Source organism: Ruditapes philippinarum, unplaced genomic scaffold (genome assembly GCF_026571515.1).
Source record: "Ruditapes philippinarum isolate M1 unplaced genomic scaffold, ASM2657151v2 ctg127_1_1_1_1, whole genome shotgun sequence".
Lineage (NCBI taxonomy): Eukaryota > Metazoa > Mollusca > Bivalvia > Venerida > Veneridae > Ruditapes > Ruditapes philippinarum.
Genome location: NW_026863855.1, coordinates 530,073 through 545,088, shown reverse-complemented (window position 1 = coordinate 545,088; position 15,016 = coordinate 530,073). Strand labels below are relative to the sequence as shown.

Below are 15,016 nucleotides of genomic sequence, written 5' to 3'. Positions count from 1 at the left end.
CACATGATGTGTTAGTAAAATGATGTGTTGTCAAAAGCCCGTTAAATGTTTTGTTATCATTCATTATGAATACGGTTAATATATTTGTTTGTTTAACCAGCAGGGTAAGATGTTAGTGAATGATAGTACCTAAGGTTAAGTTATATAACAAACCAACACATGCATTATCATTTGGTATGGGGAACCCAACATCGTGCTTTTAAGTTTATATCAATATTGTGGTTTTACAATCATATTGAAGTATTTAGTATCTTTTCTTGTGTCGCATTTAAATCGAATGAATTGTTATCAACTGAAGTAATCAAAATCACAGACTTACTCGAGAGTTTTGTCTTAATGCAAGACTCTAAACATGTCGGGATGTGATGACTCTGTTAGAAATAACAACTAAGATAATTCTGAAATGTTGTAATTGTTTTTTTTAAATATGTGCAAGTCATACAATAAATGTCTAGGTTACCTGGCGCGTAATTGTAACCTTTCTTCGCTCAGGTGAGTTTTAATGGCTTTAATTATCTTCCCTGGTAAACAATGGACAAAGAACAAATAAGCGATTATAAGCAGGGGTTTAGTGTTAGATGCCACCTGTCAAAGACTTGTTCAGTACTTTTCACACGCGTTTTATGCTTTAGATTAAATATAACGATCGTCCTAGTACGAAAAACATAAAATTGACGTCATTATATTTTATCTATTTCAAACGTCATTCCATCGATTTTTATCTGATCGAACAGTCCTGTCAAATCTTAACTTATACGCGACAAAACAATTGTTCTACAAAGCTAAACGAATAAAACGAATAAAACGACGTGCTTATCTCTGTTAAGAAAATACCCATAAACTACTCATAGATCTTCGATGATTATGTTCCTTGGTGAAGCTGATAAAGAAATTCATATCGGGCAATGAACACTGGGAAAAATATTTTTCATGGCTGTTTTACATCTCTTTAAAACAGGAAATTATTTGAACAATAAACCGTATATAAAGAGATACACGATAATGTTTTTAGACAATTCGGTGCTGAGCATGGATTCTTTTTATTTTGTTGCCGTGGTTATAAGTTTATTTAGTGATAGTGCGTTTGGGTATGTATTGGTTACTCCAATTTAGAAATGTTTTGAATTTAACATTTTTTTGTTTGAATTCATACCTAATTTATTGTTTATTGAAAAACTAAACCATTATAAAATGGGGAAAACAAAAAACGTGTTCATGAATTTAAACATATAATTATGAATACATAAAGTAAGTAAAAGCGAAATACTTAAGAACGGCAGGGACTTTTAAAAGTTACGTATTCATGAACACAACTTCACGAATTCATGATTACAAATTCACAATTTCACGAAATCACAATTTTAATTTCACGAATTTGCGACGTCGACATTACTAGTTTATGCATATATGAGTTCATCTTTTTATGAATTTAAGATTTCAGTACTCTAACGTCATGTATTCGTAACTTCATCCTCATGAACTCACATTTTTAGCTTTAATGCGTTATTGTAAATTTAGATTAAACTTCATCATTTTCAATATTGATTTTTATGTCCCCACAATGTGGGAGCATATAGCGTTGCACTTGTCCGTCCGTCAGTCCGTCCGTTCGTCCGTACGTCCCGAAATCTTGTGAACGCAACTCATCTTAAACCGGATGGCAGATTTTGCTTAAACTTACAGGAATGAACAACCTTAATGTGTAGATGGTAGTAAAGGAAGGAATCTTTGCTGCGACCAAATCTAACAGAATTATGGCCCTTTGTTGATTTTTTCACACGATACTATGTAGAAATTTTGTGAACGAAACTCCTCTTAAACCGGATGGCAGATTTTGCTTAAACTTACAGGGATGAACAACCTTAATGTGTAGATGGTAGTAAAGGAAGGAATTTTTGCTGCGACCAAATCAAACAGAATTATGGCCCTTTGTTGATTTTTTCACTATATACTATGTAGAAATTTTGTGAACGCAACTCCTCTTAAACCGGATGGCAGATTTTGCTTAAACTTACAGGGATAAACAACCTTAATGTGTAAATGGGAGTAAAGGAAGGAATTTTTGCTGCGACCAAATTTAACAGAATTATGGCCCTTTGTTGATTTTTTCACTATATACTATGTAGAAATTTTGTGAACGCAACTCCTCTTAAACCGGATGGCAGATTTTGCTTAAACTCACAGGGATGAACAACCTTAAGGTGTAGATGGTAGTAAAGGAGGGAATTTTTGCTGCAACCAAATTTTACAGAATTATGGCCCTTTGTTGATTTTTAGTTTTCAACTTGTGGCACATGTAGTCCAAAAAATATTTGACCTAGAGTCATAAGATTGACAGAACTAGTTAATTCATGAACAATAAAAATCGTTTATTCCTGAGTTTTAATCGTGAATTCGTAAAGCTTAGATTGAGATAACGTTCATTCGGTGAAGTTTAAATCGTGCATTTATGTACTAGTTAGAATTACGAGAATGTGGATTCGGAGTTGAAATCATAAGCTCATGAACTCAATGTGAAATAAAGGTTAATATTGTATGTGCTTATTAAGGTTAAGAAGATAAAGTGTCCCCGAAAGTCTTTAAGCGTAAACCTGTTATTTATTTATTTATTTATTTATTACATAATATCTACTGCACATTTTATGACTTTGTTGTTGTTAATTTTACCAGGTATTAACGTTCATTTAAAGTGTTTGTATAATTATATTACATCATTTTGAATGTATAAGGTAAATAATTTTCAGATCTTTCAATATGTAAACAGATGGGTTTTTTTTGTTGTTTTTTTTTGTACCCAGCACAAATATTGACTATTGTCTATAAACCTGTTTAATATGATTGTTTAAAATGTTTTTAAAAAAAACATTCTTTGTCCATTTTTGTAATTTCATTAGTTTGAGCATGGAATACAATAATTAGCATAAAAGAATTTAACAAAATAAATAACAAAGCAAATACAATTTTTAAAAAATGTATCGTCATAAGGTATGCTAAGTAAAACAACATAATATGTGTACAAACTGTCTACGAAGTAAAAATATCTTTGATAGGCTAGAATTTGATTGACAAATAACACCATCATGCCTACCGCTAAAAAGGTAGCAGCAGCCGCCACAGCAACATCAATAACAGCACAATCACCACCACCACCAACAACAACAACAAAAAGAAAAAAAACAGAAACGGAATTTATTTAAGACAAAACATGTTTTAAAAGATATTTTGCGCACATATATCATTATTTAGTATTTGTCAGGTTTTTTATTGTAAGTTGTATTTTTTTTCAATAAATGAAAAGTTATGCATAATAATATGCAACTTAACCAAGTCAAATAGTTACATTTGCATATTCGTGTGTCTTTGAATCACAAGCTTTTAGAAAATAATAAATGGTTTAACTAATCCATCCAAAACCATTATTTCCCTCATCTTTTAGGATTATGTTATTTAATTATTAATGAAGTATTTTATTATTTTTCACTTAATATTTCAAATATATTGTGTCTGTAAGCTGTTTCTTTAAATTGTTTATTGTAGAACCAACTACGCATTTGATAGTTAATGATATGGTTTATACAGGGATGATTAATGAAAAGTATTATAATTCATATTGCTTTACTTTATCTTAAAGACGTTTTCAGGAGTTTTCATATAGACATATAGGCAAAATTAAAACTGTTCAATAGATTTTTTGTAAACTTAGCATGTTGTTAGAATATGATAACAGAAACTGTTTAAACGGAAAAAAATATTTGGGGTCACCGTTCTCATTTTCGAGTTATCTGCCCTTGAATTGGACTTTTTCGTTAAATTCAAGGGCAGATACTTTACAATGAAGCGAAACAATACATTTGTTCTTCTAATTATTTAGTCAATATGCAAAATTTCAAGAAAAAATTTAATGTGGATTGTTTTTTTTTCCCATTTCTTCTCTTAATTTGTGCATTTTTTTCTTAAAAATTGGTCTTTTTTTTAATGAATTCAAAGTACCTTTATTTTCATTGAAAAAATTAACAGAAGCGATATAAGGCATTGCATGTTATTATGTATTGTATTCAACTATAAAAAGAAAAACATTATCCAGAAGTAAAAACAAGAATTCATTTAAGTATGTATAAGTTAGCTGCCCTTGATGTGACCTCAAATAAGTAAAATATTCTGATTCAGGGGCAGATAACTCAAAACGAGCACGATGATCCCAATTATTTTTTCGCTTAAAATGATTCTGTTGTCGTATTCTAACAACATGCCAAGTTTAAAGAATTCTATAGAATAGTTTTAATTTTGCCTATATGTCTATATGAAAACTCCCGCAAACGTCCTAAAGGTTATTAATTTTGACACGACGGGACTGAAAACATATTTTTGTACTTTGAGTAAGATTTAATATGAGTCCGAGTCAATTACTTTCGTGCAAAATTTCCGATAATTCGCTCCATCTGTTTTTCCAGAATAATATTTTTTTGTTTTATGTTGACAGTCTATTTTCTGTTACAGAATGTGGTAAGGTTAACATAGTATTGCTAATGTTGGTATATAGACAACACATGGGTTTGTAGATAACAGTAGAAATATCATCCCGTGGAAAATACTGTTATATAACAGTATTTTAAGAAGGATGATATTTTACTGTCACTCACAAACCATGTATTATTTATCTTATGACCTCGGACAATAGCTGCGGTGATTTTTATGATGATTTTTCTTTCTTTTTTTTAGAAAACAGACAATGTGACCAAATTTTATACTGTAAAAAACACTTACCCTGTAACAGTGCAAATTTTATAGTCGAATGGTACACCTTTATTACAGTATAAGTAACTCCCAGTGGTCTATGGGAAATTAACATTACAAAAAAAGTGAGGGGTAATATTATATACTATTTCACATGATATCAATATAATTAAATTGTATGAAATAGGAAATATATGTTGTAAAATGTTGTTACAGTAATAAAATGTGGAGAAATAAAATATACTTGTGACGATTTGTTTACTATTTTGTGGTCTTATTATAGCCCTAAATACAAGAAATGTGTAAAAATACGCTTCTACATTTGGAAATTCGGTAATATACGAGACATAACAACATATTAAGATTTGGACAGGCAAAATGTTACTATATATATTTGCAACATAACCAGAGCCGCATTACAGGTATAAAGTCTAGTCAAGTCAAATAAACATTTACATGCATTTCTCTCATTCCGTGTACAAACATGACACACTAAGGTTACAAACATAAATAAAAGTGCAAAACGGCTCATTTGCATTACCCAAAAACGTTTTTACGCACTGGTATAACACTTGAAGAAGTTTTATACGAATTTATAATACAGCAAACGTCCATTTTTGAAAAACAATAAGAAATTATTTTATAGATTGACAAAAATGATGTATATTGTTTATATAAATGTCCCGATTATCCAATTAAAAGCGTTGTTACTACCCTGCAGTATTGTAATAGTGTTCTATAAATAAAAAATCCTAGGTTTACCTCGAAAGCCAATAATGGCCGTATATGGTCATTGAACAGTTAATGCCTAATACTAAATTATAAATCAATGATCCCGATTTTAAATAGTAAATGATGTCGAATGTATGATAATGTTTGGAAAGGGTGATAAAATGTGAAGACAGAAGACTTCGATACAAAATAACAAAACACTATATCTGTATTAATTGCTGAAACTCAATGACGTTAATTTAAAGATGATTCAGCTGTATGGCCAATGAATAACACTTTGGAAACTGATAAAATGAGAACAGAAACAACAAATGGGCTCTAAAACATTACAATAATGATTTTTGCTTACACCACAAATAGTGTTTTGCCAATTCATTATACCATGAACTGTTAAAAATATTATCTTCACTCGGCCACACTGTTGCAAAATACTTGCTTAATGTACTTTAAATGTTATCCAGTTGATAAAGATGTTTATATTTTGATATCTGTTACAAACCTACTTATATTAGTTTTAACAACACGACGAATCATAAAGATTATTCGAAAAAGCCTTGATAACATTTATACCGCAAAACAAAGCTTCCTTGTCATCGGCGATATGTCAGGCGGTTACAATGGAATGTCCGCTAAACCTGTATCATTTCCATAATGCATGTAATGGGGAAATAAAACCATGTTCAGAATTAGGTCTTTATTTGCGATCCCTTGCCAAATTGTAATTATCTTTGCAGTACAAAGTACCGATAAAACATACCATGGATTGGTCTTTTTATTTCCTTACACGCCAAACTTGTTTGTTTCCGAACTTTTGATATTTGGAAACTGTCGCTATATTTGTAGAGAAAAAAAAAACGTTACACATATTGTTTGGGTGCTGAATATAGAAGCATGAGGTTTCCTCCTATATATTCGTGGACATAAGAGCAGTAATCATTTGCTCGATTTATGACTAAAAATATGATAATCAAAATAACTTTTTAGTGTGCAAGTTATTAAAATTTCTAAATTAATGTATACATTCACATTTTTCATTGGGATGCCCTAAAACAATATTTTATACCTAAAAACAAAACTATAATTATAATGCAAAATCTAGACTATGAAACTTTGATCTAGGTATTTAACATACACTTTGATTGATACTGTTTCACTTTTATTATTTAGTGTCCGCTTTATGGAAGACTGCTTTAAATTGTACACAATATTTTGTCATAGTTATGTAACCATCAAACAGTAACTGTGACACGCCTTACACTCTGTACTGAATATTTTTTTATTAATTCAATTCTCGTATATTTTGTCTTTTTCAACAATATATTATTAACGGCATATTGTGTTTATTTAGTTTTCTTTTGAATCTTTGATTTTGCTTGATTATATAAATAAACAGAGAGCCTTGCATATAAAAATGTACGTGTACGAATTAACGTCAATTTAAATAACGATATATTGCTTTTTAAATACTAGGAGAATCCAGTAACTGTCATTTCCACAAATATACACGTTATATATGTTTCAATGTACACACATCTAAACGCTTATATTAATGCCTTAAATGTTTTAGTCACATCGTCAAAGTAAAGGTCCAATCACGACTTTAAATAATGTGTTATCGGTTTGGGAGAGTCTAAGATGTCTTCGCGTACAACTTTGTAAAGCAAGTACTGTAATGAAAATAACCCTTTTGCGGGACCCATCCCATTGCAATGAATGAAAGTGATTCGAAAGCAGCGGCCTATACCACTTCTCAAAAGACAAAGAGTTGACCAGATTATCGCAATGAATAAATAAATCGCAATGAAGTTATCATTTATGTTGTGTTTTTTTTTTGTTTTGTTTGTTTTTCTTTGATTTTTTTGTTTGTTTTTGTTTGTTTTGTTTTTGTTTGAGTGAACAATTTATTAATATTTTTGTGAGCGTGTGTGTTTTGTTGTAATTTTTTTCTTTTCTCCTTTTTTGTATTATTTTGTTCATTAAATTAAGGTATCTTTATTATTTCAGCGGCTATTGCACTTCATACACATACGATTCATCAAAAACTTACGTGAAGTGCGGCACGTGGTAAATATAAATATACGCTCTTATTAAAGCAAGATTTTGTGAAAGATAAAACAAAATGCCTTTCACGCACTGTAATTAAAAACGTTGTATAATGATGTAATAAAATGAACTAAACATAACTATTAGGCCTTTGCTTTACCGTGCGTAACTTATTTCATTGATAATTTTGTTAAGTTTAATTTGTCCAATGTGTTCCATCGGCTTGAATGTGCGTCCAGTAAGTCATTTATTTCCTGCAATTGCTTTCAAATTCAAGACGTATATGAATTTTACATATGAAATATTTAATGGACAAGATGGCTTAATAACATTTATTATTTTACTGTCTTTTATAATTCATTCCTGGTATGTGATCCTACCGTTGAGTAGAAAATCCATGCATGTGTAATTCACTATTCTACATGTACATAGAAAACAAAGAAAAATATTCTCTTACCTATTGAAATATTTTGTAGTATTCTAGCTTTATTGAGTTTGTAACTTAGTATGTGTTTTTAACTTTCTAGGGGATGGAGTAGGTGTCCATCGTATTCAAAGTATGCAGTACCACACCGGGTGTGTTGCGTTGGATGGAAAAACCCTGGGTGCTCAGTTCGTGAGTATATTTATGAAAAGAGCGGACTGCACCTAATTCTTATCGCTATCTATTTTGTTTAAAGATTTAGCAGTTTGTTTGTGTTTTAAGCAAACAAAAGAAACTACCCTCTGAATGGTAAAGACATATGCAATGTAGAATTAACCGTTACATGTGTACATATTGCAATATAATGAGCAATCTTGCAGTTAGAAAAGAATTAAAGTTTGAATGTACGTTTAAAAAATACAAAAGAGCAACAAACAACAACAAAAAACAAGTCAATGGACATAAATAAACATCGTTCGTTTAACAGACAATTAAAATAACTGTATTCAAAATGACCTACATCAACGTTGTTTCTGACAATTACGACAGAGAACAGACATTAATTTCAATAGAAACATAAATAAATGAGCCGCGTCATGACAAAACCAACATAATGGGTTTGCGACCAGCATGGATCCAGAACCGCATGCGCATCCGCGCAGTCTGATCAGGATCCATGTTGTTCGCTATCAGTTTCTCTACTTGTTATAGAGTTTGTAAGCGAACAGCATGGATCCTGATCAGACTGCGCAGATGCGCAGGCTGGTCTGGATCCATGCTGGTCGCAAACCCATTATGTTGGTTTTGTCATGACGTGGCTAAAATAATTCTTTTATTTTGCAATCTTTTTTTCTCTTTATTTTATAAAACATTTTTATTCTTTTTATTGCAGCAATATGCAATAATAGATGTTTGAATGGTGGATGGTGTTCTGGTCCTGATCGGTGCACTTGTCCATCATCATTTGAGGGTCGACAGTGCGCCACAAGTAAGCAAATCATATTCATTATTTTTTTAAAGCGGCCTTCAGCTTCTATAAAGATTAGTTATGTTGTTTTTAGATATCAAATTGTTTCATTTAGTTGTCTGATCAAAAGTATGAAGGTGAAATAGGAAATTTCGCCAACGATAGAAAACATAAATAATAAGGAAACCCCTCGATACTTATAAACTATCGGTCAGCCCTCTATATCACGATCTTCTATTTTTAGAAACGAACATCAGTTATTCGTTTGACGCTGTTTTGAAGAAGGGTTAACAGTGATGTTTTCACTTTCCCAAGAAAAAATTACTGAAATTCTTCAGAATTGTTTTTTCTAATAGGGAATAAGAACTGAATGCCGCTTTAAAGATGTGATAAATGAATATATATTTATAACCCAGACACTAACTTGAACACACCTTCATCACAGCGAGCATTGTAATTTATCATTATAATAAAAAATTATTAGTACAGACTATCTCGTTTTTGTTACATTAATATTAATTGTAATTGAAAATTTGAAGACAGTCAAACTGTAATATATATTACACATACGTCGACTCGGAGTATACCTTTTTGCACAGAAATATGCTCAGAGATCGCACCCTGTTATCCCGGCACATGTAGTAATGCGCAAAGATGTACTTGCTATAGAGGTTTTACAGACACTTCTAGCGGATGCCTTACGTGTAAGTTCATATTCCTATGCTCAAAAACGTAAATAAATTTGTTTGTTTGTTTTGGTTCTGCGTCACAACGACACTGTATATGTCTAATGGCGACGTTCTAGCTTTACTGGTTGAGGAATACCTCAGGAGGTCTTCCTTCCATTGTTCAGACACGAACGGACAACCTAGTAAAACGTAAATGTATGATATATTGATCGAGCGTTTACACTACAGAATGAGATATGCGCATGGATTTGCATGTTGCCTTTTCTTCTTGATTTGTAACAAAAGTCTTTTATTTTCGTATTACAAGGACCTGTTATCCCTATCTAGCGCAAACTTTAAAATTAATTTACTTTTTGCAGTATGTTAGAAGAATCTTGTTCTGTCCGAATTATTTTCTTTTTCTCATTTTCTATTTTACTCCCTTAGGTATCACAAATCGACTTAATTCGTAGTGACATATTACAACAATATTGCTGTTTTCATTTACATTGTATGTGGTTGTTAAAAGGATCTTAACAAAAATAATAAAATCATTTATTCAAGCAGACTAACAGTAGATAGTTTGACACTTTGAAGAATGCAAGTGGGATCATAAAAAATGCAAGTATTTCGGCTCGAACGTAAAACATCAATATTTGCGTGACACATAGCAGTTTGTACTTTGCAAGTTTTGGTGAAATATTCAATTTATAGTAAGTTAATCATTACGTCGTGCACATGAGGTCAAACCCCGTCAAGGGGCAAGTCGTTGTTCCTTGAGCAAGAAACAAGCAACACTTATTGCACTGTACTGTCTGGTTCCAGAAACAGATCCAAAAGTATGTCGATAAGCTTATAGCTTCATACACAATTAAACTGAACTAAAAATATAAGTCGTGCGTATGATCCAAATAGACAAGGAAGCGGTTTTTTAAACGCTATCTTTACCTTAATAAAAGATCTTCCTGAAAACAAGATAGATCAATGTTAAACTTGTACTTTTACAAAGCACACAATATTACAACCGTTGGTCTCTTATAAACATTTTTATACTTAAAGTTTATATCATATCGGGAAAATTATAATTTTATCAATCAAATAATAGAATACTGAACCTTGAATTAATTCTAAAAATGTTCCATTGCAATAGTTTGCAATGTAACCCTATTTTAATATTTGGGCCCAACCCCTTTTAAAGTTTAAAGTTAAAAACCAACGGCACCGATTTTAAAACCAGGGGGTGCAGTGTTCCCCTTTTTCCGGGCCAATTTTCGACGAATTGACAAAAAGAAGCAGTCCTACCTTTTAGGTTAGTTTTCGAATTTTCCCTTTTTTTAAAAATTTTTAAAAATTACATTTGGGGAAAGAAACTTGATTCTTTTATAAAGTATTATTATGTTGATTGAAAAGTGTTATGGAACCGTAATAAAAGAAAAACAAGATTGCATTTGTGAGAAAATAATTGCTATGCCATCCGCCACGGGTTTTAAATTTCATTAGCTGGTTCCTACCATCAAAGGGACAAGAAAGTAAGGTCACATCATCAAAATCTTTAAGTCACCTGATATCAAAGTTCAATTTTACAACTAAAACTGTGCACATGGTCAAAATGTCATTGCTGTACATCAAAGGACAAGAAAGTAGATCACTGTCCCCTTGAGCAAGGCAAAATTTTGACCCAAGGGTTTAATCAAAACAATCTTGATACAGGACACCAAACAACATTTCAAGTCAAATGTCTAAGCTATAGCTTTCTCCCATTCTGAAAACATTTGTTTTTTTTTCTGTTTTTACTATGTGCACTGCCCCGGGCAGGGCCAATTTTGACACCAGAGGAAAAATTTGAACAACTTTGGTAGAGGACCTATATATGATATTCTATATCAAACATCAAATCTCTATGCCTTGTACCTTCAGACAAAATATTTTTTATTTTTCACTATATGTACATAATGAAAATCAATGACCCCCAGGGCGGAACCAATTTTGACCCCAGGGCTATAATTTGAACAATCTTGCAAGAGGTTCACTACACAATGTTTCATGCAAAATATCTTAACTCTAGCCTTTGTAAATTTAGAGAAGATGACTTTTTTAAGGTTTTACTATATACATATAAGGAAAACCTATGGCCCCCTGGGGGCGGGGGTTATTTTGACACAAGAGGCAAAATTTGAATAACTTTTGTAGAGTACCTTTAGATGATATTATTAATCAAATATTAAAGCTCTAAGCCTTGTACCTTCAGACAATAAGATTTTTTTTTATTTTTTACTATATGTATATATTGAAATCAATGACCCCCAGGGTGGGGGCAATTTTGACCCCAGGGCTATAATTTGAACAATCTTGCTAGAGTTTACTACACAATGTTTCATGCAAAATATCTAACCTCTAGCATTTGTCAATTGCTAGAAGAATTTTTTTTTAAGTTTTTACTATAAGTCTTTACTATATACATATAAGGAAAACCAATGACCCCGGGGCGGGGCCGATTTTGACTGACCAGGGCTATAATTTGAACAATCTGGGTAGAGGTCTACCACAGACAATGCCTTATGCAAAATATCTAAGCTCTAGGCCTTTTGGGTCTTTACAAGAAGGCGTTTTAAGTTTTTTACTATATGTACATTTAGTGAAAATCAATGACCCCAGGGCAGCGGGCCGATTTTGACCCCAGGGCTATAATTTGAACAATCTTGGTAAGGGTTTACCAGACGATGCCTTATGCAAAATATCTAAGCTCTAGGCCTTTTGGGTTTTTACAAGAAGGTATTTTAAGTCTTTCCTATATGTACATAGTGAAAATCAATGGCCCCGGGGCGTGGCCAATTTTGACCCCAGGGCTAAAATTTGAACAATCTTGTTAGAGGTCTACCAGACAATGCCTTATGCAAAATATCTAAGCTCTAGGCCTGTTGGGTCTTTACAAGAAGTTTTTTTTAAAATTTATTCTTATAATTCCTTTTGGTTGCCATGGCAACCAGATTTCTGCATGGAATGAAATTCTTTGAACAACTTTGGAAGCCCTTCACCCAAGGAACAATCCTGCCAAGTTTGAATGAAATTGGACAAGTGGTTTTTTCACAAGAAGATTTTTTAAGTTCACTATATAATCTATATAACACACACACAAACACACACACAAACACACACACAAACACACGCACACACACACAGGTGAATCGCTATATGCCACCGCATCGCAGATGCTGCGGTGGCATAAAAAGAACAATGATGAGGAATTTTCAACAACGCCTCTACGGCCGCAAAACTCTTTGAGAAGTAATTTTTCATTATCAATTATATGACGTTTCAAATATTATCATTTAAAAATTTAGATGTTGAAAAACCTTAAATATCAAGTACACATTTCTCTGTTTTTTTATATCAAAAGTATACCTTGCTCAAAAGACGAACAAGGACGTTGATATGGTGCAATCAACAATCGTTTAAACAACGCTGAATTCACCATGAAGTCTATGTATCAAAAAGTTCCCAACTTACCCCCTCCGCCGGAACATATTCACAACTACAGTTTAGGAATAGTTTTTTTTTCAGTGGACTGAAAAACACACTAAACGATCTGTATGATTTATTATTAATCTATGATCAAGAAACGCAAACCGTTCATTATATCTTACAATATTTTTGCTCTGGACAAGCGCTATCTGTTTCTATATAATATTTATCTATGATATTAGAAACGAAAGGCATGTTGCTTTCCAACATGGACTACAAATGTGGAAATGTCTCAGATGTATCACCGCAAGAGAACATTTCATCCTGTGAGGAGATCGAGGAAAACTACCAAATCCACACAGAACATGACGACTTGTAAGTATCAAGTTCACAAAATATCCAAGATACATCTAAAGATGTTGAATACAATTTTAAATTAGCGTTCTCATACAAAGATCAGATTGTTGAAGTAAAAACACCGTTATGAAGATATCATGACTTGAAAAAATTGAACTTTACATTTAGATAATAATTTTAATTTTATTGAGCCTAATATTTTCATATTTTTGAATTTCGTTCTCATTGCATCGCAAGGATCTAACAAATAACGCATTTTTATGCTTGCTTCTTATGGTCACTTCGAAATTGTTTTGAGGCTACAAAAGATTGTTAAAATGCGGCATCATTGTACATATAATAACAATACATTAAATTTACCTCCTTATGTATATTTTATTCCTAGAAGTTCGCGGACAAATCACGACAAATACTTGTCGGGTTCTTTAACATTAATCTCAAAAACAACTAAAACGAATTTTATGTAATGCTCACACGCGAGTTTATTTTTATAATGGTCTTTTATGGTGTTGTTACAAATGAATAAAACATTTCCGTTTTAATGTTATCCAGTTTGACTGTCACATTCTCTACAAAAAGTGGCGGCTTTAGGACGCTTTTGGACACGCATACTGGCAAAATTGGATCAACACAAATCTACAAGGGGCAAATATCTACCAAAATCATAGAATTGAAGTTCGATTTGATTTCGCCTGAACATTGTTCGGAAATTACATCAAGAAACAAGTGTAACAACGGGGAAAACCCCATCCATGTTGCAAATGATATTACGCAGGTAGATATAGTTGGACACCTTTTTATATTCTAAATACAAAACGATTTAATACTCTGTTTTCTTTTAAAAATGTGTTATTGTTACTTTTTTGAAAGTGTTTTATTTTTCAATCTAGAAACCTATTCACATCAGTTGGGATGGATGGTCGGATTCTTTATCTGGAATTGCTTACTACTACCTTGAGATCTTCAAGTTGGAACCAAATACACCCCATGAGCTTACGGAACTAGAGCCATTAAAGCCAATTCATCAGTTCAAGACAAACAAAACGTCTTCTATAAACTTTCCAACATACTATCCCCCGGAAACAGGAATGTATTCGATACTTTTACAAGTTACCGACAAGGCCAGTAACTCCAAAATTGCAAGGAGATTGGTCTTATATGACAACGACTCCTCTATAACCTTAACTAAACATGCTTTTAATCCAAATATGTCGATTGACGTGTCAGACGTAAAAATTGGAGATGGTGGTATGCATGTGATAACAGCAATACCTGAAACTGGTTACATGTGGCAGTCTTCAAATAATGATACAAAAACGCGGATTGTTTTGAACTGGGAAAACCACTTTGTGAACAGAATATATGACCAAGACAAATTATTTAATAGAGTATTGTAAGGCATGTAAAGCTTGTTATTGTTTCTGAAATATTCTATTTTTAGAATCATTATTTATTTATTAAATCATTACTTATTGTCATTTTCAGCATTTAAGTAATGTATACGCAATATTCCTATTCAAATAAGGGCAGTAAAGTAATTATATTGTTTTCAGCATTCTAATAATTCACTGTGTATGAACGTTCCTAAAATTGAATGTTACCTTTCTCCGAATTTCATGTTAGATTGTT

At 32.1% G+C, this 15,016-nt stretch overlaps 2 protein-coding genes across 2 annotated transcripts; both read left to right on the top strand.

Annotated features, from left to right (window-relative positions):
* The first annotated feature begins 903 nt into the window (after positions 1-903).
* Positions 904-9,926, top strand: LOC132723547 (anterior pharynx in excess protein 1-like). Its single transcript, XM_060708285.1, has 5 exons — positions 904-1,088; positions 7,471-7,530; positions 8,037-8,125; positions 8,826-8,921; positions 9,500-9,926. Exons 1-5 carry the CDS (start codon positions 931-933, stop codon positions 9,634-9,636), a joined length of 540 nt encoding a protein of 179 aa, XP_060564268.1. The 5' UTR covers positions 904-930; the 3' UTR covers positions 9,637-9,926.
* Positions 9,927-13,269: 3,343 nt separating this feature from the next.
* Positions 13,270-14,784, top strand: LOC132723545 (uncharacterized). The gene is made up of 3 exons (XM_060708282.1): positions 13,270-13,405; positions 13,940-14,162; positions 14,278-14,784. The coding sequence occupies exons 1-3, from the start codon at positions 13,284-13,286 to the stop codon at positions 14,782-14,784; spliced, it is 852 nt and encodes a 283-aa protein (XP_060564265.1). The 5' UTR covers positions 13,270-13,283.
* Positions 14,785-15,016: the final 232 nt, after the last annotated feature.